This window comes from Naegleria lovaniensis (genome assembly GCF_003324165.1).
Source record: "Naegleria lovaniensis strain ATCC 30569 chromosome Unknown tig035, whole genome shotgun sequence".
In the NCBI taxonomy this organism is placed as follows: Eukaryota; Heterolobosea; class Eutetramitea; order Acrasida; family Naegleriidae; genus Naegleria; species Naegleria lovaniensis.
Window position 1 is genome coordinate 299,354 of NW_025407858.1, and position 21,088 is coordinate 320,441.

The 21,088-nt window shown below is 36.0% G+C and overlaps 10 protein-coding genes across 10 annotated transcripts; 7 read left to right on the forward strand and 3 right to left on the reverse strand.

The window, feature by feature from the left end:
• Nucleotides 1–237: 237 nt before the first annotated feature.
• C9374_008952 (uncharacterized protein) lies at nt 238–1,512 on the forward strand (the record flags this gene model as incomplete). The annotated part of the gene is made up of 1 exon (XM_044699085.1): nt 238–1,512. One exon carries the CDS (start codon nt 238–240, stop codon nt 1,510–1,512), a length of 1,275 nt encoding a protein of 424 aa, XP_044545129.1.
• Nucleotides 1,513–1,534: 22 nt separating this feature from the next.
• On the reverse strand, nt 1,535–4,312 carry C9374_008953 (uncharacterized protein; the record flags this gene model as incomplete). Its single annotated transcript, XM_044699086.1, has 1 exon — nt 1,535–4,312. The coding sequence occupies one exon, from the start codon at nt 4,310–4,312 to the stop codon at nt 1,535–1,537; it is 2,778 nt and encodes a 925-aa protein (XP_044545130.1).
• Nucleotides 4,313–4,372: 60 nt separating this feature from the next.
• On the forward strand, nt 4,373–5,464 carry C9374_008954 (uncharacterized protein; the record flags this gene model as incomplete). The annotated part of the gene is made up of 1 exon (XM_044699087.1): nt 4,373–5,464. The coding sequence occupies one exon, from the start codon at nt 4,373–4,375 to the stop codon at nt 5,462–5,464; it is 1,092 nt and encodes a 363-aa protein (XP_044545131.1).
• A 294-nt stretch (nt 5,465–5,758) lies between these two features.
• On the forward strand, nt 5,759–7,509 carry C9374_008955 (uncharacterized protein; the record flags this gene model as incomplete). The annotated part of the gene is made up of 5 exons (XM_044699088.1): nt 5,759–5,915; nt 6,117–6,184; nt 6,300–6,370; nt 6,510–6,956; nt 7,098–7,509. The coding sequence occupies 5 exons, from the start codon at nt 5,759–5,761 to the stop codon at nt 7,507–7,509; spliced, it is 1,155 nt and encodes a 384-aa protein (XP_044545132.1).
• A 138-nt stretch (nt 7,510–7,647) lies between these two features.
• Nucleotides 7,648–8,484, forward strand: C9374_008956 (uncharacterized protein; the record flags this gene model as incomplete). The annotated part of the gene is made up of 1 exon (XM_044699089.1): nt 7,648–8,484. One exon carries the CDS (start codon nt 7,648–7,650, stop codon nt 8,482–8,484), a length of 837 nt encoding a protein of 278 aa, XP_044545133.1.
• Nucleotides 8,485–8,524: 40 nt separating this feature from the next.
• Nucleotides 8,525–9,496, reverse strand: C9374_008957 (uncharacterized protein; the record flags this gene model as incomplete). The annotated part of the gene is made up of 1 exon (XM_044699090.1): nt 8,525–9,496. One exon carries the CDS (start codon nt 9,494–9,496, stop codon nt 8,525–8,527), a length of 972 nt encoding a protein of 323 aa, XP_044545134.1.
• Nucleotides 9,497–9,754: 258 nt separating this feature from the next.
• Nucleotides 9,755–10,681, forward strand: C9374_008958 (uncharacterized protein; the record flags this gene model as incomplete). Its single annotated transcript, XM_044699091.1, has 1 exon — nt 9,755–10,681. The coding sequence occupies one exon, from the start codon at nt 9,755–9,757 to the stop codon at nt 10,679–10,681; it is 927 nt and encodes a 308-aa protein (XP_044545135.1).
• A 204-nt stretch (nt 10,682–10,885) lies between these two features.
• On the forward strand, nt 10,886–14,397 carry C9374_008959 (uncharacterized protein; the record flags this gene model as incomplete). Its single annotated transcript, XM_044699092.1, has 3 exons — nt 10,886–11,487; nt 11,533–11,905; nt 11,953–14,397. 3 exons carry the CDS (start codon nt 10,886–10,888, stop codon nt 14,395–14,397), a joined length of 3,420 nt encoding a protein of 1,139 aa, XP_044545136.1.
• A 472-nt stretch (nt 14,398–14,869) lies between these two features.
• C9374_008960 (uncharacterized protein) lies at nt 14,870–16,702 on the reverse strand (the record flags this gene model as incomplete). Its single annotated transcript, XM_044699094.1, has 1 exon — nt 14,870–16,702. The coding sequence occupies one exon, from the start codon at nt 16,700–16,702 to the stop codon at nt 14,870–14,872; it is 1,833 nt and encodes a 610-aa protein (XP_044545137.1).
• Nucleotides 16,703–17,085: 383 nt separating this feature from the next.
• On the forward strand, nt 17,086–21,085 carry C9374_008961 (uncharacterized protein; the record flags this gene model as incomplete). Its single annotated transcript, XM_044699095.1, has 6 exons — nt 17,086–19,868; nt 19,929–20,307; nt 20,372–20,385; nt 20,448–20,519; nt 20,580–20,586; nt 20,648–21,085. The coding sequence occupies 6 exons, from the start codon at nt 17,086–17,088 to the stop codon at nt 21,083–21,085; spliced, it is 3,693 nt and encodes a 1,230-aa protein (XP_044545138.1).
• Nucleotides 21,086–21,088: the final 3 nt, after the last annotated feature.

The following is a 21,088-nucleotide window of genomic DNA, read 5'->3' on the forward strand; positions in this document are numbered from 1 at the left end:
CTCTAATGATCATGGACGAGCCAATAGAAGGAGATTAAGCGTGTGTGTGGACCCCTCGGCAAACAATGTCGACTCGAATCATGAAATGTTGAGAAACATCTTCAAAATATTCGACCGTGATGATGATGGCGTGATAAGGTAAGAGATTTGAATTTGTTGTGTGCTCTGTTTTCTAAGCCTTAGTAAAGACATGGCGAATTAAAATTATTACTCAATGATCTTGGATACAAAATATCAATGCAAGAAGTGGACGAAATTATTAATCATTCAGGATCCAACGGCCACATTACGTTTGAAGAATTTATTGACTTGATGATGATGGACGAAGCAAAATCTGAAAGCGATGAAGAGGATCAAAATACCAAAGTCTTTGGTATTGATGAACACATCCCGTTCATCGTTACCGACCAAGTTCATGACTCGTCCCTCGAGAATGGTTTTGTATTTCCTGCCTACGTCGAAGACGATGAAATTTCACATGAAACTTTTCACCGAACAAGTTGCAAGAGTGCCAATGAAAAGAATCGAATGATTGATAAGAGTTATTCGAAGCGAGCACTTTCAAAGAAGAGTATTCTTTTAGAGAATCAAGATGCGCCATCAGCATACTCATCACCAACCAGCAATATAACAGTACCTTCCTCACATTCAACCATTTCAACAACGCCTACAGCATCCCCGACCAACAAGTCCAAGAATTGTCTCTTTCCAGATATCTCACCACCTAGAAATATTGTTCACAATAGTAGTAATAGCACTCCAAAGTCATCCTCTCCTCGCTCGAACGAGTGTCATGTATTGGATCAGGTCTTTGTTTCACAACCATCGTCACCAACTAGACCTAGATCCATTTCGACTGGTGGATCCAGTCCAACCCCTCGCTCTCCAACAAGAGAGAATGAATTGTACAAGGCCAGTTTGGTCACTCGCTTGCCAGCAATTCCTTCTAACAATGACCAGCAGGGAAAAGGTTCCAATTTGTTGGATGCTTTAAAAAAACGACTTTCAATCTTTAGTAATAACAACAACAGCAACAATCGATTGGATGTGTTGAGCACACCCCATTCCAAGTTACCACCAATATTGGATGTTAGTACTAGAGCAAGAAGAAATAGCTCTCCCGTAGTACCACTTGGTGCTAATGAAAAGCCTAACGGAAAACTCATGCCACTGGCATCCACAAGAAACAGAAAGGCATCGAGTCAGAATGGTATTGATCCAAAAAAGCAATATTCGTCCTCGCTTAATACTAGTAGCTACTTTTCTCAAAGGTACAGCTCAACAGACTACGGAACCTTACATACAAGGGAGCAATTAAGGGAGGCGTTTCAGCTCTTTGACAGCAACAATGATGGCTTAGTGAGTAAGGAAGAAATGAAGATTGTATTTTCAAAGATTGGACTCGTCACAATCATGAGCGATGAAGAATTGGATCAGCTATTTAAAATTGTAGATAGTGATAATGATAGCAACATTAACTTTGATGAATTTGTAGAATTATTCCTATTGTAAAATAACATAAAAAAGTAAATAATCATCTCTTGCTAAAGCTTGCTAATGTTTTGGACGGTAATGAACTTGTGGAAGGTGTGATCGATTTGTTCCATTTTTCTTTGCGTTCCTTTTCAATCTCTAATTGATTGGCTCGCTTATTGTTGTAAAATTTGCCTACAGCCTCCATTGCATTTCCTACACTGTGAAAAGTCACAATATCTTTTCGTATCCATTTCGAAAGTTTGTTAATGAGCCTCTGCTGTTGATACCTCTTATCAAGGAGTAACACAGTTGCATAATCTTTTCCATGTCTGATGGCTCTTCCAATCGATTGATTGACACCGTTCATACAAATATTATCTAAATATTCATTCTTATTGCATTGTTGGGTATGTTGTTCAAAAAACTTTTGTTGTTCAATGAGCTCAATATCATTTGGATTGGGATAAGGTAATCCAATCACTACTACCAATCTTCCATATCCATCACTAAAGTTAATTCCTTCTGAAAGTTTACCTCCAACTACACATGACAAGACACTTCCATTATAGCGTTGAAGAGTATTTGAGCTTCCTCCCATTGCAGAAGTAATAGGGCTGTTGCTTGTTCCAAAATTATGATCAATAATTTTCTTATATTCTTGTAAAATTCTATCCAAGGTCATGTTAGGATCTTCATTGGCAGAAGCTTCACGAAGAAATTTCTTCTTCTTTTCAATAGAATCAATAATACCATTGGATTTCCAATATTGAAAAACAGTCTTTTCAAATTGATAAGATGGAAAGAATAAAACAATACCATCTGGTACAATATTACACATATTAACAATTGTACGTCCAAGAGATTTGATTAAATCCTGATTATTTTGTCTATTCTGAAATCTAAAATCAAATTCAATGTCTCCAACCCCTTTCGTTAGTACAATGGGTAGAAAATGATTTGGAGGTACAATATGTTTTTCACATTGATAAATATGAATTTTAGAAGAAGGTATGTTTGGAAATACTTGTTGAATCAAAGCATGAATGGGTTCCATAGTACCACCAGTCAAAATAATCGATCGAGCTTCTTTCACAATCGATTGAAAGTAAACACTTGGATTCAAAAGTAAGAATTTGATATGTGAATTGGGTTTGATAAAAAGTTTACCATCCTTATCCACATTCATGAGAGCTAACAACATGGAGACAACGTTATTGATCGCATTATTACTTGTCGTTGGAGTGTTGGAAAGATCAATTTTGTGGTTACCATTATTCGTCGTACTATTGGAATAGTGAATATAGTTAGCAGTATGATGAGCACGTTTCACAGTATTGTTATTGTGAATAATTACCAAATCATGATTGTGTTCCTCTTGTCTCTCCATAAACATGTTCAATTTTTTAGTCAAGTCTGATTTTTCAATAAATTCTGCAACTTGAAACAAGTTAATATTGTCCATTTTGGTTTTAAAGAGTAAATCAGTGATGGAGATAATAAATCCATTTTCTACCTTATTGGAGTCTGATATATTTTCTGTAGTTAGAAATGTCATTAATCCTTGAATAATATTTAACAATCTCTTAATATTTGTTTGATTCGTAGTAGAGAGTCTATTCTTAAATTTGTTGAAATAATTGAGTAATGTATCATGTACCATAGTTAATTGATGAATATCAATCTCATTGGAATGCATTTGATGAATAGCAGAAACCAAATTATGTGCCTCATCAATAATAACGACACAGTCTTTGAGAGAGGTGACGCCGAGAGATTTTCTTGTTTGTTCATGTACTAGAGAGTTATAGGGCATGCATACCAATTCAGCAGAATGCATGGCTTTTCTAGTTCCATAGTACGAACAAATCTTTAACTTTTTTCCAAGATCTAATAATTCTTCAATGTCATGAACTTTTAGAACCATATAGTCTTTAAATAAGGAAGGATCATTGTCATATTCACATAACTTCTTATCTCTTAAATATTGACATTGCTCATTCATTCGATTGAGGCTATTCTGAACTTTTCCATTTTTAGTACTTCTATAGAGCACATGCTCATTGATACAAAGTACTTGACGAGATGCCAAATTGGATACCTTTACCTTCTTTGAAAATTCTGTTTTTCTTAATTCTTGAATGAATTGATTGATTTGAGAGTGTGTTCGTGTGCAATATAAAATCTTTGGAGTTTCAAACCGATCTTCATTATCCATTCGAGTGCTGTATCCTGATGAAAAAATTGGTCGATCATGATCATCGTCATCACTATCTTCGTCATACAAATCCTTTAATAAATTATTATTGATACCAATCTTATTGAAAATACAATCATCCACTTCATTCAGGAGGAGATCATTGTCATCCTCGTGTGTGTTCTCAACTTTCAAAATAGATTCTAAAAATTGCTTTCGTCGGTCATCATACTTTTTCACATTCTTTTTACTCTTTTCCAATTGCTCTCTTCTTGCAGTTTCTTCTTCTTCTTTTTTTCTTTTCATTGTTTGTTCAATGACCCAAGCTGGCTCTTCATCGGAAGAAGAATCATTTTCTTTGTTTTTTCGTTTGAGTGCTGATGATGATGATCCAATTCTATCATGATCCTCGATTCGTATGGTACCATCACGTTGTGCATAATAGGACATGAGCCAAGAAAGAGCTCCACAAATGAGAGAAAGTGATTTTCCACTTCCTGTTGGAGATTCGAAAATACCAATTTTTTCATCTTGTATTGTATTGAATAATTGTTCCATGTATTGGAGTTGAATATCATAGGGTTTTTCATAGGGAAATGAGAAATTGTTTGGTGTGCCAGAAGTGAGTGATGAAGATTTCATTTTTTTTGAACTACTCAACGTTCACTTTTGGCGGCAACGAACGAAAAAAAACGTTAAAAAATGAAATCATTTGCAACGTTGCCCTTTGATGTCGTTTCTGAAATTCTCTCATTTTTCAATATTGAAGAATTAATATTTGTGATTGGATTTACTTGTACAAAGTGGAGAACAAATGTTGCATTTCCCATCATTTCCAAACACGTTTCCGAAAATTATAACATTGATTTACATAATTTTGATGATTTATTTAGAACACGAGATGGTCGAAATGTTGTACGACATATTCTAAGACGTTGCGTTAAATATTATGCAAATATTTTAAGCAAATACTCGAAAGACGATAGTGGTCAAACAATTACTCATCCTCCAAATTTAATGGAAATATTGAGTATACTGAAATATTACTTTTCCTTTTTTAAGTGTCCATACGCACAAGCTAAAAAACCACAAACTTCCCATCCATCAAGCAAGAAAGGTATATTTGGAAATTTCTTAGGCTCACTATTTGGAAAAAAACATTCCAATGACACAAGTAATGAGCCATGCTTCACAACTATCATTAACTTGAACGATCCAAAGGATGTGAAACATGTGCAACTGAACACTACTGAGCATCCAAAAGCAAACCTGGATCATTTATCGAAAATTGCACTCGATGGAAATGCTAAAGTTGGAAAAACAGCATTTCTATTATGCTCCATGGATGGTGTAGTAACAAATCCTTTGGATCCATATTTGACTACAATTGGAATTGACTTTAGAGCCAAGACATTTGTGATTGGAGACAATATCTTCTCAGAAAAGTTACAAGTGTGGGATAAACAATCAAATTTGAATTGGTTACCAGAATCATACATTTCGAACGCAACATTTATATTCGAAATGTTTTCTTTAACAGATAGGAATACTTTTGATTCATTGGTTGAAACAGCGAACAACTTGGACAGATTTACAAAAAAAGAAATAATACTGCTTGGAACTGGATCCGACATGCACCATCTTAGATGTGTAACTTCGCAAGAAGCATCTAAATTTGCATTTGAGAGGTTGAATGGGGCGTTGTATCAAGATATTTCATTATTAGAAACTTGTGAAGCCAAATCTATTGTGTGGTATGCATGTCTTCTTCAGTATTGCCTGCGAGAGAAATAAATGTTGGTATCAGTTTATTAGGTTGGATGATTGGATTTGCATTGAAATTTATGATCCGCTGATACCAAACAATGATGAGCGATACCACTACAGATCTAAGGCTCAAGACTAATACAAACCTGTTAATTGTTGTCAGTGAGCTGTCAACATCATTTGAGCTCTTGGAATCATTTCACCCAAACACAGCCGGTAAATCCCAAAATTTCCACACTTTACAACAAAACATATCACACATTTGACAAGTTTTTAAAACGTAACGGAAATCACAAAAAAAACAACACTTTTATTTTCAACATGGGAAACGTGAACGTTTCATCACTCCAATCCTACTCACAAAATGTTGGACATGCTTTATTGGATGTCAACAATTACACACCATGGCTCTGGATTGCAAATTGTGGGTTCATGGCATTGGCAACCATCGCACCTCGTACACTAACCAAATGGCAAAGTAAGTAAACAACAACACCCGAAACGATTCAGTGATGAAACAATCATGTTCATACCATGTGTGTCGCGACTACATGTATAATTTCAATACAATTTTTATCATGATGAAATTCACTCATGGCTCATAATGTATTTTCATGAATTTTTTACTCACAATCAACCAAATGAACATACGATACAATGATCATCCTATTCAACACAGGTGATGCCTACACTTCACAACCCTTGAGAAACTATGGACCACAAAACTTTTTAATGCAATCTGTAACTGTATGTTGTTTGTGTTGTTGTTGTTGACAACCTTTCGAATATTTTAATTGTTGTTGATCTGATGTTTCATTGATGAATCATCGACATTGTGAACACATGATGATGATGACCATAGGGATACATTTATCATCAAGTACCTTACAATATTTGGACTCACATCTTAACCTTCCCATTTGATTTAACTTGGTAAGTGAAACAACAACAACAAGATGAAATTTTTTTCGACACTTCATTCTTCATCATCGTACTGTCTCTCTTTGAAAATTGAATCAAATTGCATTCACTCTACTACTGGAACATATTCACACAACAACAACAACAACAGGTGGGGTTATTACTTTGCATACTTTGGAAACTTATGGACAGGACATCCAGGTTATTTCTATTGGGCTCACTATGCTCTCAGTATTGCTCAATTAATCACTTATTGTGTAGGTCCTGCCACTGCTCAAGGTGAGAAGTGTGTTGTGAAAAAGTTCGATCCTGCTGCTCAGATCGATTTGGCAGATAAGAAAAATTGGCCTCTTGTCGAAGTTGAAGTTTGTAAAAAGAAGCATCCAAAGAGACACTTTTATTGGCTTCAATTTATTATCACTAGTGCATTCTTCACTTTCTGGTATTCATTAGTACCTTATTTATTGCCAGGTCCAAAAGAAATTTCAAAAATGTTGACCCCAGCATTTATTTGGAATCGTATTCCAGAAGTGTTGAAAGATTCAGACATGTTCTGGATTAATGCCTTCTTATTGCACAACTCGATTATTCGTGTGACGTAAGTAGTTTTGTTATTGTTCTCTCTCTTTCGTTTTAAACAAATTCACATAAAACCATGAATTACATGTTTCAACATGTGTGACATGAAATTCCAACAATTTCCAATGGCTTTGAAAACTATTCGAATAACATTTCAAAGTGGACACATGGCTGATTACTTACCTCCAATCATGTTCGACCCAGAACATCATGATGCTGGTTTCACAGACTTGGGTAAAGGATTCATTGCTTACTTCAAATACTTTTCTTGGAAATGGATGGTTCAAACTCCATTAGGAATTCTTTCAGAGTTGTGTGCTGGTTATCCAGGAAGACTTTACGTTTGGAGACTTGTGGCCAATTTGAGACGTGTTTTGAATTTTGTTGGTGTTCCAGATAACAAACAAACATTCTTCACAATGAATTGGAGTGAAGTTGAACAGGCTAAGAAGACCATCAATCAATCAGGTTGGAACGCATGGCCATTGACAGCTAAATTGTTTGAATGGGCTAAGGTTGAAGATGTCGATGATGACCAAGACGATGACAACAACAAGGAAAAAGAAGAATAAAATTATTATTGCATGTTTCGCGTAATATTTATACTCGCATCACAAATAATTGAAATGTCAAAGGTTTCTTGTATGATTGTCACATTGATTTGGCAGAGAAGGCAAAGTTCAATTAATAATTATTTATTTAAAAAAAAAATGACCAAACACAGCAAGAATGCATCATGTCGAGTCTTTTATTCAAATCAAGAGAAGGATCGTTTGAGACAAGGAACACAACAATCGAGGCTCGGAAGCGAGTCGATGAGGCCATTTGATGCTTGTTGTTTGTGCAATCAGCCAGTGTACAAACCTGCTGTGTCTAAAAGCGGATTTTTATATTGCTACGAATGTATTCTTGAGAATTTGGTGCAGCAAAAGAAAGAAAATGAAAGAAAAAAATTAGAGATGGAAGAAAAGGAAATAGAGGAGCAAATTAAACAAATTAAAGAATCTGAAGAGAAGCAATATTTACAACTGGAGAGGAAATTGGATATTTTACAAAATAGTGTAGTATCTAGTGCATCATCATCGACCAATTCAACTCCGATATCATCAAGCAGCACTCCAACAAGCGAGATTAACAAGAAGAAGAAGAAGAAAATTAAAAAATTAAAAACTACGGATCCAATGAATCCAAAGGAAACGCTCAAGATGAAGGATCTAGTTAGAGTTAACTTCAAGCTAACAACAAAAGCTGAAGAAGAGGGAGAATTAATACCTGAATTTAATGTTAGATATGAATGCCCATGTTGCTTCAAGGTATTCAATAATGCTTGTAAAGGAGCGTATGTAGTGAGAGAATGTGGTCATGTGATGTGTGTGACATGTTTTGATAAGTTTTGCAAAGATAGCAATGAATGCTTTGTCTGTCAAGGAAAGGTTAAGAAGAAACCAATCCGTTTAGTATGTGCAAATCTCGGCTTTGCGCATAACGACGAACATAGAGAGAGCGTAGTCGCCACCACTTGGACACCAACTATGAATATATCGTAACAATTAAAAACTTCTAGAGATGTAACAAAATTTGTGACATTTACATGACTGTAATTAAGGCAAAAGTGGCATACACCAATCCAACAGGGTAAGACACAAGCATTCTTTGATGTGCCATTCCGAGTGCTGCAACAAACATTGTACTTGCACCATAACTGCTCCAAAATATGGCCAACCAGCTCAGTACTAATCCTAAGATTGGGAATGGCAAAAATGTTGTGAAGAGACCAAGAAATACCATGGGTAGTAAACCATAACCCATGATTGAAATACAATGTTGAAGTTCGATATGTCTCTTGAGTGGACACATCAAGTTTAACAATACATATATAGATAAGCATCCAATTACTACAACTCCATAAATATAATTAAAGTGAATCTTTCCTTTCAAAAGAAGAGTAAATCCAAGCGCAATACAGAACATGAGAGGCCCTGCTAAGTCCATATCTTTCAATAAATGTTGAACAGATGCCTCTTCACTATTTAGCCTACTTTGTTGGAAGCTTGGATTATTTGCGTTCATCATTGAATTAAGAGCTCTCCTTCTTTCATTGGAGAATGGGTTCAAAACAAACAAACTTCTATTCCAAATATCTCTAAAATTAATTCCGAGCTCTTCCAACAATGGAATCTCATCAATCACTGGTTCGAGACTATTTTGTTTGTTTTTTTGTGAGGGAATTTGATTCATCATCATCAGAGGAGATGTACTCCTACCTGTTGTTGCTGTTATTGGTGAAGTTGGCCTACTATTTCCTGTACTTCCTCCGCTATTATAATTAATATCCACCATGTCAAAAGAGGTGTTCCTAGCGTGACTTGCTCTTCTTCCGAAAAACTCGTCATCACTTGTTCGGATCGGCTGAAATGTATATTCTCCCATGTTGTTCATTGGTGCTGAAGATCCATCCATGTTTGTGCTATTGAATGGAGTAATATTGTTTCCGTAAAACGGATCTTGGTCGCTGCTCCACAGGACAGATTGTCTTTCGTTGTTGAAGTTGGCTTGCATTTTTTTTAATTTAATTTTTTTCAATCCTACGTGTCGATTTGCATCGTTATCCCTTTACTAATGCATGACATCATGTAAAGGTGGCTGTTTTTGTTCATAGGAATGTTCGAGAAGGAATGACTGTGCCAATTGAATTTAAATTTAGGAAAAAAATTCTAACGACTTATCCTTCCTGTTGCAACACTTCTAACTGCTGAGTCGTCAATTTCCGATCAAATACTACTTCGTTGTACAATATTGTACTACTAAACAATAATAATGGTTACTGCAAGAATTGATAGTTTTTCTGGATCCTGGTACTCGGATGAAGAAGAGGCTCTCTCTCAAGAAATTACTCAGTATTTGGAGAAGACAAAGCCTGTCATTCAGAATTATGTTGGTAAGAAAGTCAAGGCCGTTGTTGCACCTCATGCTGGATTTAGATATTCTGCTCCAACTGCTGCTCATGGTTATGGATGTATTCGGAATGCCTCTAATTTTGATTCAATCACCACAGTTTTTGTTCTAGGCCCATGCCATCGAGTCTATTTGGATGATCAATGTGCCTTGTCCAAATGTGACCAGTGCAACACACCACTTGGTGCTTTGAAAGTCAATCAGAAAATTCAAAATGAATTGTTGAAACTCCATCCTGATACTTTTTTCTTGTTCAAAGACAAGAAAAACGAAGAGGATGAACATTCTCTTGAATTACAATTTCCCTTCATTTCATATTTATTCAAGGGCCGTTTGAATCAAATTCAAATTGTCCCCATCATGGTTGGAAGTTTATCAAAGGAGACTTTACAACAAGTTGGAAAAGCATTATCGAACTACATGGATGATGAGTCGTCACTCTTTGTAATTTCAAGTGATTTCTGCCATTGGGGAAAACGTTTCAGCTATCAGTTCGTTGTTAATAAGGACGTACCTCTTCACAAGTCTATTGAACAGTTGGATATGATGGCTGTAGAACTGATCACAAAGAGCTCAAAACAACCTGATGAATTTTATTCGTATATGAAAAAGTATAAGAACACCATTTGTGGTAAACATCCAATATTAATCATGCTCTATGCCCTTCAAAATTCTAATAATTGGAAAGATGATCATGACATGGTCTTTTTGAAATATTCTCAGTCAAATGCAGCCAAATCTATGGATGACAGTAGTGTGAGTTATGTCTCGATTGCTCTCATGAAATAGACATTATTTTTTCACATCTACCACTTGTAAATACTTAACAACACATCGTTCCACCATAAGCTGAATGTAGCCAAACACAGCAACAAGTATGTAATAAATTCAGTTTATTTAATTTTACCGCCATTTTTTTGCGCGTGCAAACTACACACAACTTCAAAATTTCAAAAAAAATTCAAAAACCAACTTGTCAGTTTTGGCCACACAATGATAAATACAACCCAAGAAGAGGTGGATATAAACCCAGAAACAGACATAAAGAGAAAGAAGAAAGTGTTGAAGAAGAAAACCAAGTCATCCTCGCACCATAATGATGGCGAATATGTAGAATATAAACGCTCTGGGTCATCGGAAAGACATCAATCTCCTCCTGTGTATTATCCACCACCACCCCCAAATTATCAAATTCCTTACTATCCTCCGCATCCATCGTCGCCTTATGGATATTATCCTCCAAGTCAAGTTCCATTCGATTACAACAGAGGATTTGTAAATCCAGTTCTTTCCAACCCACAAACCTCTTCATCAGCTGATGATTATATTTATGATCAAAATAGTGGAAAGTTTTATTTCAAGCCTCGTAGAGAGGCATTAAATTGGAGAGTTCTTCTGCAGCTAGACATTGACAAGATCATGGATCAAGTGGATATTGATACCCTAGAAAGCGTAACCAAGAATGTGACATTTTCGAGAATTGACTATAATGATCTGAGGTATTTTAACGAAACCAATTTTGTACAGGTCTTTAGAATTTCTCAATTAATTATTGAGTACTTGTTATACGTTCAAAATTATTTATCCACCAAAAAGTAAGTGATTGTGTTGAGAGTTGGTCAATGTAACGCTTGTACAAGAAAAGAAATAGAAGCGAATGTGAAAACAATCATCCAAGATTTTGAGGAGGCTAAACTGAGCTTAGTGAAAAAGTCGGAGGAAGTAGCATATTTAAAGAAAGAACTGAAACGAAAAAAGAAAGCGCTTTATGCTTATGAATGTGTGTTCGGAACCAATCCGGAAAAAGCCAGAATTTTATTGATGTCACAAAGCAATCCAAGTCAACCCTTACCTCAAACACAACCTCAACAATCGAGTTCTCGGTCTGAAAGAGAAGAAACTTTTGGTGAACTACGGGGTGATATTAAACGTATGCAAGAAGCGTTATTCTCACAACTAGAAAACACAATAGAGAAAAAACAAAGTCAGCTTGAAAAAGAAAATCAAAAGAAGGTAAGTGCTGAACGGTTAGAAATAATCGATCACTTTATTGGTTTCAGTTGGACTATTTTCAAAACGAGTTTGAAAAATTTACAGAAAGCTTTAAAAAGCAACAAGAAAATTTATACTCTACCATAGCAAAGTCCGTGACTAAGTTTACAGAAAGTGACACCTCCCAAAATGCTGATTCAGCGAGTAGAGATGAATTTCTTCAACTGTCTACTCATATTCAAAACCTTATTCAACAAAACAATCAACAAATGCTCACCTCTTTCGAAAGAAAACTGAACGATCTCTCTGCATCTACCAAGCAAGTGAAGAAAGCTGAAAATGATCTTGAAGTTGTGGAACTAAAGAAAAAGTTGGACACGGTGATGAACGTATTGCAAGCCAAGCAAATGGAACAAGTAAAACCGGTAGAGGTTGTGGTAAACAAAATGAGTCGAGTGGAATCGACCCCAGCACAAGAAGAAACAATCGTTGTTAAGGCCAAGCCAAAACATGAAATTGTGAAAAAAGAGGAGCCCGTCGTTGTTGCAGTTCAAAGAAAGGAAGAGCCTCCCAAGAAAGAAAAAGTAGATTTTAAACCAAAAGAGCCAAAGAAAGAGCCAATGAAGGAACCAGTCAAAGCCCAACCTATGGAAGTTTCAAAACCAAAGGATGAACAAAAAGACCCTCCTAAATCAAGTGTAAGATCGACATCTCCACCAACGAAAAATGCAACGATAGTGGAGAGCAGTTCAAGATCTTCTGTCGTCATTGAACAACCTAAAGCGGTGAATGCTCAACCCGTTTCAGTTCCAAAGCCACTAGAAGATCCAAAACCACAACCACCCATATCACATCCATCAGAAGACGAAAACGATCATGATCAAAGTTACACAACAACAACAACAAGTGAGACATCAGAGACAACCAATACCACGGCAACGAGCATTGATGTTAGCACCCTAGGTCTTAAAGAGAGAATTTACAGAGATATTGAGCTTGGGAAAGTATTTGAAGAATTTGATGACAACATTGCATATCAACATGAAGAGGACAAACCCTGGCTTACTTCCAAATTTAAACAAAATCCAATCTTTAGAGATTTACAAAAAACAGAAACACAAACGCTGGTTGATCACGAATTACATGTCAGAGGAATTGATTCCGATCAAAAAGGCATGTCTGAATCAGAATATGCTCGTGGTTTAAAGTCACTCCAAAAAGAACGTGATTCTGTAGTTAAAAACAATCCCGATCATTTGGTAATTATGAATGCTTTGAGAGAAAAAGTCGACAATATTGTGGCTGAATCAAGCAAGAGTATTCATCCTCAAGTGGCTTTCAGTCAACACATTGATGACATTATCAACAAGATACAAAAGATGAATACTTTTGATGAAGAGAAGAGAAAACTTCCATTAGAAACTCCAAAGACACCTCAATCACCATTCCCAGTAGTAGGAGTCAAAGACGATTCTGAGGACGACGAAAAGGACACACCCACTGTTAAAATACCTCAAAAACGTAATACTGATATTCACAAGTCAGAGAATGTTGTAAAAACAATGGCGGGTGCCTTAATGCAGGAAGCTCTCAAAAAGAAGAAGGAAATGGATGAAAAGAAGGAAAAACCAGTCACTGCGCTCGATGCATCCAATAGTAAACAGAACCAAATTGAAGAACAGAAAGAGCGGAGAGTGGACCAACAAACTACTCTCAAATCGATGGATTTCACAAAGAACGTTAGTGATGACGAGCAAGAGGAAGCTAAGAGTGTGAACAATACAAAAATTATTGAAGCTGAATTTGAGGATGAACTCATTGAGGATGATCATGAGATCATTGGCTCGACGGTGTATGAGGAAGTAGGACATGGAGATGAAGATGACTCCCAATACACGTATGAATATGAAACTGCAACGGAACAAGATCCAAATGAAACCAAGCGAGGGGATGTTACAGTTCAGGAGGAGGAAATGGATGAATCTTTTGTAAAATCTTTGAAGAATAAGGATACCATTCAGACCTTCTCAGCTGTCGACGAAGATTCTGATATTTCTGAAGCACGTGTTGGCGGCAATCAGCAGCCATTTAAGAGCGCACCCAACCTACAGAAAGCTAGTACCCACTTGGAACCAGAAGAAGAGAGCACAGTTACGAAAGTGGTAAGCAAAGTTTCAAAGCTGAAAGCTCACTCCAGTGATGAAGACGACAGCGATGATGACGACTTACCATTCACAAAAGGAAGTTCATCTCTGACCAACGCTGCTCTTGGCAACAAGTTTAAAAGTTTGAACAACATGTGGGAAGACATGAACAAGAAGAAGAATGTATCGGTGGATGACAGTTTGGATTTACCTGGGTCTGACGACTTTGATATTTCGTCATTCAAGCAACAGGTTCCTACTTCCAAAAACACTGCACGTGCTGGCGCCTCAATGCTTTCGTCAGATGTTTCTGGTTTTATTAAAACGCTTAAAGAGGAGGAGGACGATTTAGACACCGAAGAGCTGTAGCTCGTACGAATAAAAAAAGCATATTGCAGAATTTGCACAAATATTTACTTTTTCCTTTTCAAGTTGAGCTGCACCCACCCATAAAATACGTTCCAAAATTGAAAATACATTCAAAAGAAATGAAATCTCTTCCCTTCATCGTAAAATCGATCTTGATATTTGTGTTTGTGATCATTCTTGCTTCGATTTTCTCTACTGTTTCGTGCCAACGTGCAATGAAGCAGGAAGAGTTGATTAAGCAAGTCAAGCAAGAAGGAAAAGAATTGCCAACTAAACCAAATCTACCTCGTCATATTATGGATTGTCCATTAAACCTGGAACACTTTCCTGAATACAAAAAATGTTACAACACTCCCCTACACTTTTAAAATTTGTGTTGTTGTAAAATCAAGAAATAAATAAGATTTTGTGCCATGGATTTGAATGTTACCATTTTCTCAAACTTCCATTCATGTTACACTGAAACCTATCGCTAATCAACAATTTTATAGCTCTCATGTATATTTGGTGTTCCTACTCGGAATTCTAGAGGCCCATTATACATTAAGAGCCGATCCGCATCGTTATCCCAATTGAATAAAGCCGGTCCACAATTGTCTCCAAAAGCGTTGAGTTCGATAATTTTCACTAGTCTCTGCTCTAAATTCAAAACAACAAAATCCACACAACAATCATCCAATGGAAGAATTTTCGAAAATTGATTGTCAAACCTCTCAACAATAATATCCTTAATTTTTTTCCATTCATCCATTGTAACTTGAGGAAAATAAGATGTACTAAAATACTGAGACATTGTAGTTATTTTTCGGTTCCTCACAAATGTTCGCACCTCCCTCCATATTGGTAAATCAGTCCATTCTCTAACCACAATTTGTATCGGCATTTCATCTGGAATGTGGCCACTTTCGGAAATGCTTTGCAACATGATTGATAAATCAACATGAGATCTATAACTTGTGCTCATTAAATTAATGAATTCCTTTCCAGAAGTTACTTTCATACATTTTTGAGCACATATTTGTGAGATGGCGGATTGATACTTGTTATTCTTGATCTTCAAGTCTCCATTTTCTTGATTTTCCATTTCCAAGTTGTATTTTTCATGAAACTCTAATACCATTTCATGGACCATTCCTTCATAGTTTTTAGCTCTAAATGCAGCGTCTTTAGGAGATCTATGACTGAGTTTCACGAATGCAGAGCCTAAAAACGTATTGCTATGAATAATTCTGTCAATTTTTTCTGATAGTCTATTAAGTGTTTCTTCATCGTCCTCATTGACAGTACTTGATCCAAAAAACCATCGCTCATACTCTTTAACAACAGCTTTCGCCTCATTAAAGGTCAAAGATAGAAATTTTGTTTTAAAAGTATGATCACCTAGCTGGGTCATCCAGTTTTTACAATCTGTCAATTCTATATAGATGGATAAACTATCTGTAACAAATTGTTTTTTGTCTATCGTCACAAACCAATTATCATTATTGCTTGACTGTTGAGAATAATCTTGTGCCAGGTATGGGAATGGAATCATTATCTTCAACAATGTAAAAGTTGCGTCTCTCAGTGGATAAAAATAAGAAAATAATAAATACATTATAAAAGGAAGGAACCAGTCCAACTCTAATAGCTTGGCTTTGATTGAGCATAGATCAATTAGTCTAAATTCAGAAAATATGGAAACAAAAAGGAGTATGAAATCTGTCAATAACCTGAGCTGGTCAAGGGAAGGATTAAAATAAATGTCCAAAAATTCTTCCATGACCTGATGAATCCAAAATTGTTGTTCATGGTCATGCTTTTCTCCGGTAATTTCACACAAATGAATAAATGGTGAATTAGAGCGTGGTTTTGTGGTGATGTGCTGAATAAAACACATAACCGTGATGTTTTTCTCGTGTTCGTCTGAAAGTGAATTAATATCTCTCCAAACTTTGAGTACATCCCCAAGATCTGACATATTATCTATAGATGTGTTTTGGTAACATTGAAACTCTCCAAGCCTGTATTTAATTGGATACTTCGGAGATGGTGTCTGAGTTTCTTCTAACGTTGATGATTGATCCAATGTGTCCTCTTCCTTGCCAAGAGACAATTCTGGAAGAAAATCGAATAAATCTCCTGTTTTTCCACTAGAATTGCTATTGGCAACTTGTTGAAATTGGGAAGCATCAAGACTCCTTAATTCTTGGATCATTTCTTTCCATCCAGGTCTGAAAGAATACTCTCCATCTCCATCCGAGAAGTGTAATTTCATAAAATCCTTCATAAACTTTTCATAAACAATCATTTGATCCAATCCCATATGGGGAGAGATCAGTAACCGAGTCATCCAATGAAAGGCTTGATCGTTCCTGAAAAGAAAATATTTCGTTGAGCGATGATGATGGACGCAGCTAGGATGATGGTACGGGCACATTTTTTCATCATGGAAGCCTTTCCTGCAGGCAAAATAGCAATCCTCTCGAGAGGGCAGTGTAATGGAAAGACGGATCATCAGAAGATCAAGTAGTAGCTCACTCTCGGGTGCATTCTCTGACAGCAGAAATGTCTTGTAACAAACTCCCAGAAAAATAACAACACATGTTACTTCTACTAACCCATCATAGAAGAATCCATGATGAGCATGATGCACGTGTGTGTGATTCAAAAACAAAATCACTCGTGACATTCTCACATTCACATTGGATGTATGGTTGTTTGAATCCATTGTCATCTGGACCACATGTCCACAAGCAACCTTATGGATCCTCCTCCTATTCCATCATCCTTTCAAAAATTAATATTCTCCTATCGGGATTATTATACCTGATCATTTGGATGCCAATACTTTCATTATATCTTCACAGACATCAAGATACAGAAAATTATCATTTTCGAAGGTCCGTCGGCAATGATTCATGGTGGAGTAGCGGCAGTAGTAGTAACAATGTTTTTGCTTTGGTACAGTCAAATGTGGACTGGAACCAAGCAAGTGATAATGGTGGTGGACCTTTCAACAGAACCATGATGATCCATTCATCAACGACTCGTCGAAAAACAACCTCCAAACAACAGCAACAACAACTCTCTCATTTCGCTTGTTACCGTGACAATTTTACAAATTTTGACCTTGTCTTTCATGTCGGAAATAATGAAACTGTCGAAAAAAAAGGACATTTTCACACAATGACTGGCCTCTTTCAATACATCTCATATATCATGTTGGAGGATTCAGACCAATATACATGTCTCAGGTATAACATGACAGTTTTTATTACAAGTGATATTGTAGAAGAACTAAATCATCGAAACACAGTGTGTGGAAATACCATTCCCAGTTTTGATGCTTCAAAAAGTATTGTCAGAGTATTTATGAATATTAGAAGTGAAAATTCTGAGGACAAGAAAGTATTGCAATGTTCAAGTGATAATCCAGTATTTCTCTTTGATTCAGCAAGTATTGCATTTTTAACCTTCTCTCACATGAGTCTCAAGGAAATGATGATTCGACCTGTAACAATCACCAATTCCATAATTACGAGCTCGGTCATTCAACTGTTACATGGTATTGATGAAGCTGGAATTTCAGATACCAAGCTTGTAATTACTCAAACAAAAGCGTCTGAGGTTGGAATTTTAACATTACATAATGTCACCATGCATTCTGGATCCATGTCTATAAGTAATTGTGCTAAAATTCATTTTGAATTTTTTTATTTCCGTGAAGATGTCACACTAGACGTGATACCCATTTTAAAAGTCTCAAACTCTGAGACCTTTTACGTGGCATGGTCCACATTCATATTTGGAGACTATTTTTCTATTCAAATGGAAGCAGTCATTGAGGCAATATTTTTCAGCTGTAAATTTGATTTTATTCATTCACCGAATTCTCCTTTAATTTCTTCATCCGAGTATGGAATGGTGGGAAATTTATTATTTAGGTTTTATTTAATTGGGTGTTCTTTCAACAACAGAAATCATGATCATGGATGGCTCAAGATCATTAGTGCAGGAGTGACAAATATTGAAAATGTCCATGTTGCAAATAATACGTGCAGCAAGGCTGAAGGAATTTTTTATTTTTATTTATGCCAAACCATTTACATATCAGATTCCTTATTCACGAATAATACGGCCAAGCACAGTGGTAGTTTGTTATTCCTAAGCTCTAAAACGTTCCATGTTTTGAATACTAAATTTATTGACAATAACTCTGTAAAAAGTGGTGGAGCAGTGACCGTGCTAGAATGTCACAATTCTGCACAATTAACATTTAAGAGGACGTTATTCATTCGTAACGCGGCAAATAATGGAAATGGAGGAGGCATTGCTATCATTGATACGAAATCATTTGTCATCATTTCAGATGTAATCATGTCACAGAATAGAGCTACTCTTGGAGGTGGTGCTATTTATTGCAACAATGTCACCTACCTCTACATTTCGAAATCTCAATTTGATTACAATGTTGCTCATCACCATGACAATGACGAAAAGTGTATCACAACGTCATTTTTATCAGGTGGAAGCGGAGGAGCCATGTCTTTGTTTCAAACCCCTTTGGAAATGACTGACGTCAAACTGATAGCAAATAAGGCAACTAGGGGTGGAGCACTTTTTGCAACTTCTAAAGCCCTGATGTACGTTACTGAATTTACAAATAATGTGGCATTGGTTGCAGGAGGTGCATGTTTCTTTGTCAAAAATTCCTCACAAGTATATCAATGGGACGTATTCATGCAAAACAATCAGGCCACAGTTTATGGACAAAATACTGCAACTCCCATCTCCACTTTTTCTCAAGAGGTGCTGGAACCAATGGCGAACAATGGGAAACTAGTGTTGTATCCTGGAGCAACATTGGTGTTAAAATTTACGGACATGTACGACCGTAACAATAATTTCATACCGATCATGTATGAATGTCCAATATCCTCCATTTCAGATAGCCGTTTTTATCTTGTGAGCAATAATTCACATTTTGAAAGTAATGTGATTTATTTCACATTAAGGATTGCGAGTCGTGTTGAAATTAATATAGATGAACATCCTGTTGATACTGAAATTTTGATCAGTTTCACAGAATCAGAAACGACTAATATCAGCGTGACCATTGGCCCTTGTCCCATGGATTATATCATTAATGATGGACAGTGTGAAATGGGGTTTCCACTTTCCAAAGTCATTCCTGGAATAGTTGTTGGCTCCATTCTACTCTTATTGGTTGGAATTATATTAGGTTCATGTATGTGCTCTGCATGTGCTTTCAGTGTTTGGAGAATTTTTAAAAACGCCAGAAGCTTGTACGTGAGACAACAGTCAGAAAGGGAAATTGAAGAAAAATTACTCAATTACGATGTTTCATTCTCTCATTATGGATCTCTAAATTCTGATACATCTTCTACCATTGAAAAGAATACTCATTATGTCATTCCTGTGACTGAGTTGAAAATTGAAAAGAAAATTGGAGAAGGAGCAAGTGGAAGGTTTGTAATTGAATGTTGTTTGAGAAACAGATGAATTCCAAAACTATTCTACAAAATTAGTGTGTACAAAGCAAAATATAACATGATGGATGTTGCAGTGAAAACGATCATTAGGAAAGATGATACTCATCAAGATTTTGAAAAAGAAGTAATGCTACTGGTTAAGCTTAGACATCCAAACATTATTTGTTTTTATGGAATTTGTATTTCAGAAAGCCAACTCTGTATTGTGGTCGAGTTAGGTCAAAATGGAAGTTTAGAACAAATGATAAAAGATATACGAAAAGGAAAAATTAAGAAGAAGTTTAGGGACAAACTCAAAATATTGATTGGTGTTGCAAATGGAATGAAATATTTGCACGGACTGCAACCTCACTATTTAATCCATAGAGATTTGAAACCTGCTAATATTATTTTAGATCAATCCTACACACCAAAGGTATGTCTACAAAAATGTTGATCATGAAACATGTCATATTGATCGATCAATATTTGTATTTAAGGTTTGTGACTTTGGGTAAGTGTCTATTTTCATTATCAAGACTTGTTGTACATTGACCATTATAATGAATACTAAAGATTGAGTCGTGTTGTATCCATGAATACACAAACAAATTCCTTGACAGGAAATGTTGGTACCCTACTCTACATGTAAGTCTTCTTTTTTCATTGAATTCAATCTTTTAATTTTTACACACACTTCATGAAAAGGAGTCCTGTAAGTGTTGAAACTCACCATTAATGAACTGCTATAACAACAATTTCTTTAATAATGATAGGAATTAATCTTGGAAGAAGATTCTGAAACGAACAAGCTTGCACGAGAAAATGCAACAAAAATTGATGTCTACTCCTATGCCATTATCATGTACGAATTATTCTTTGAGGAAACTCCTTACTGGAATGAAGATAGTGAAAAAATTAATTACTTTCATCATTGCAATAGCGATCAAAAGAAAGTGAAAGCATTCAATCTTTTATATCAAGTTGCTAATCATGAAAAACGTCCTCTCATTCCATTCAAAGATCATGAAGAAATGAAACAGTGGTGTGAAAAATTTATGGTCCATGACAACACTTCTAATGAAGACGTGTTCATTGGAGTGGACATGTATGTGAAACTCATGCAACAATGTTGGTCCTCAAATCCCACAGAAAGACCTTCATTCGAGAGAATTATGCACAAGTTGACAGAGATTTATAATTTGGAATTTTAGAAG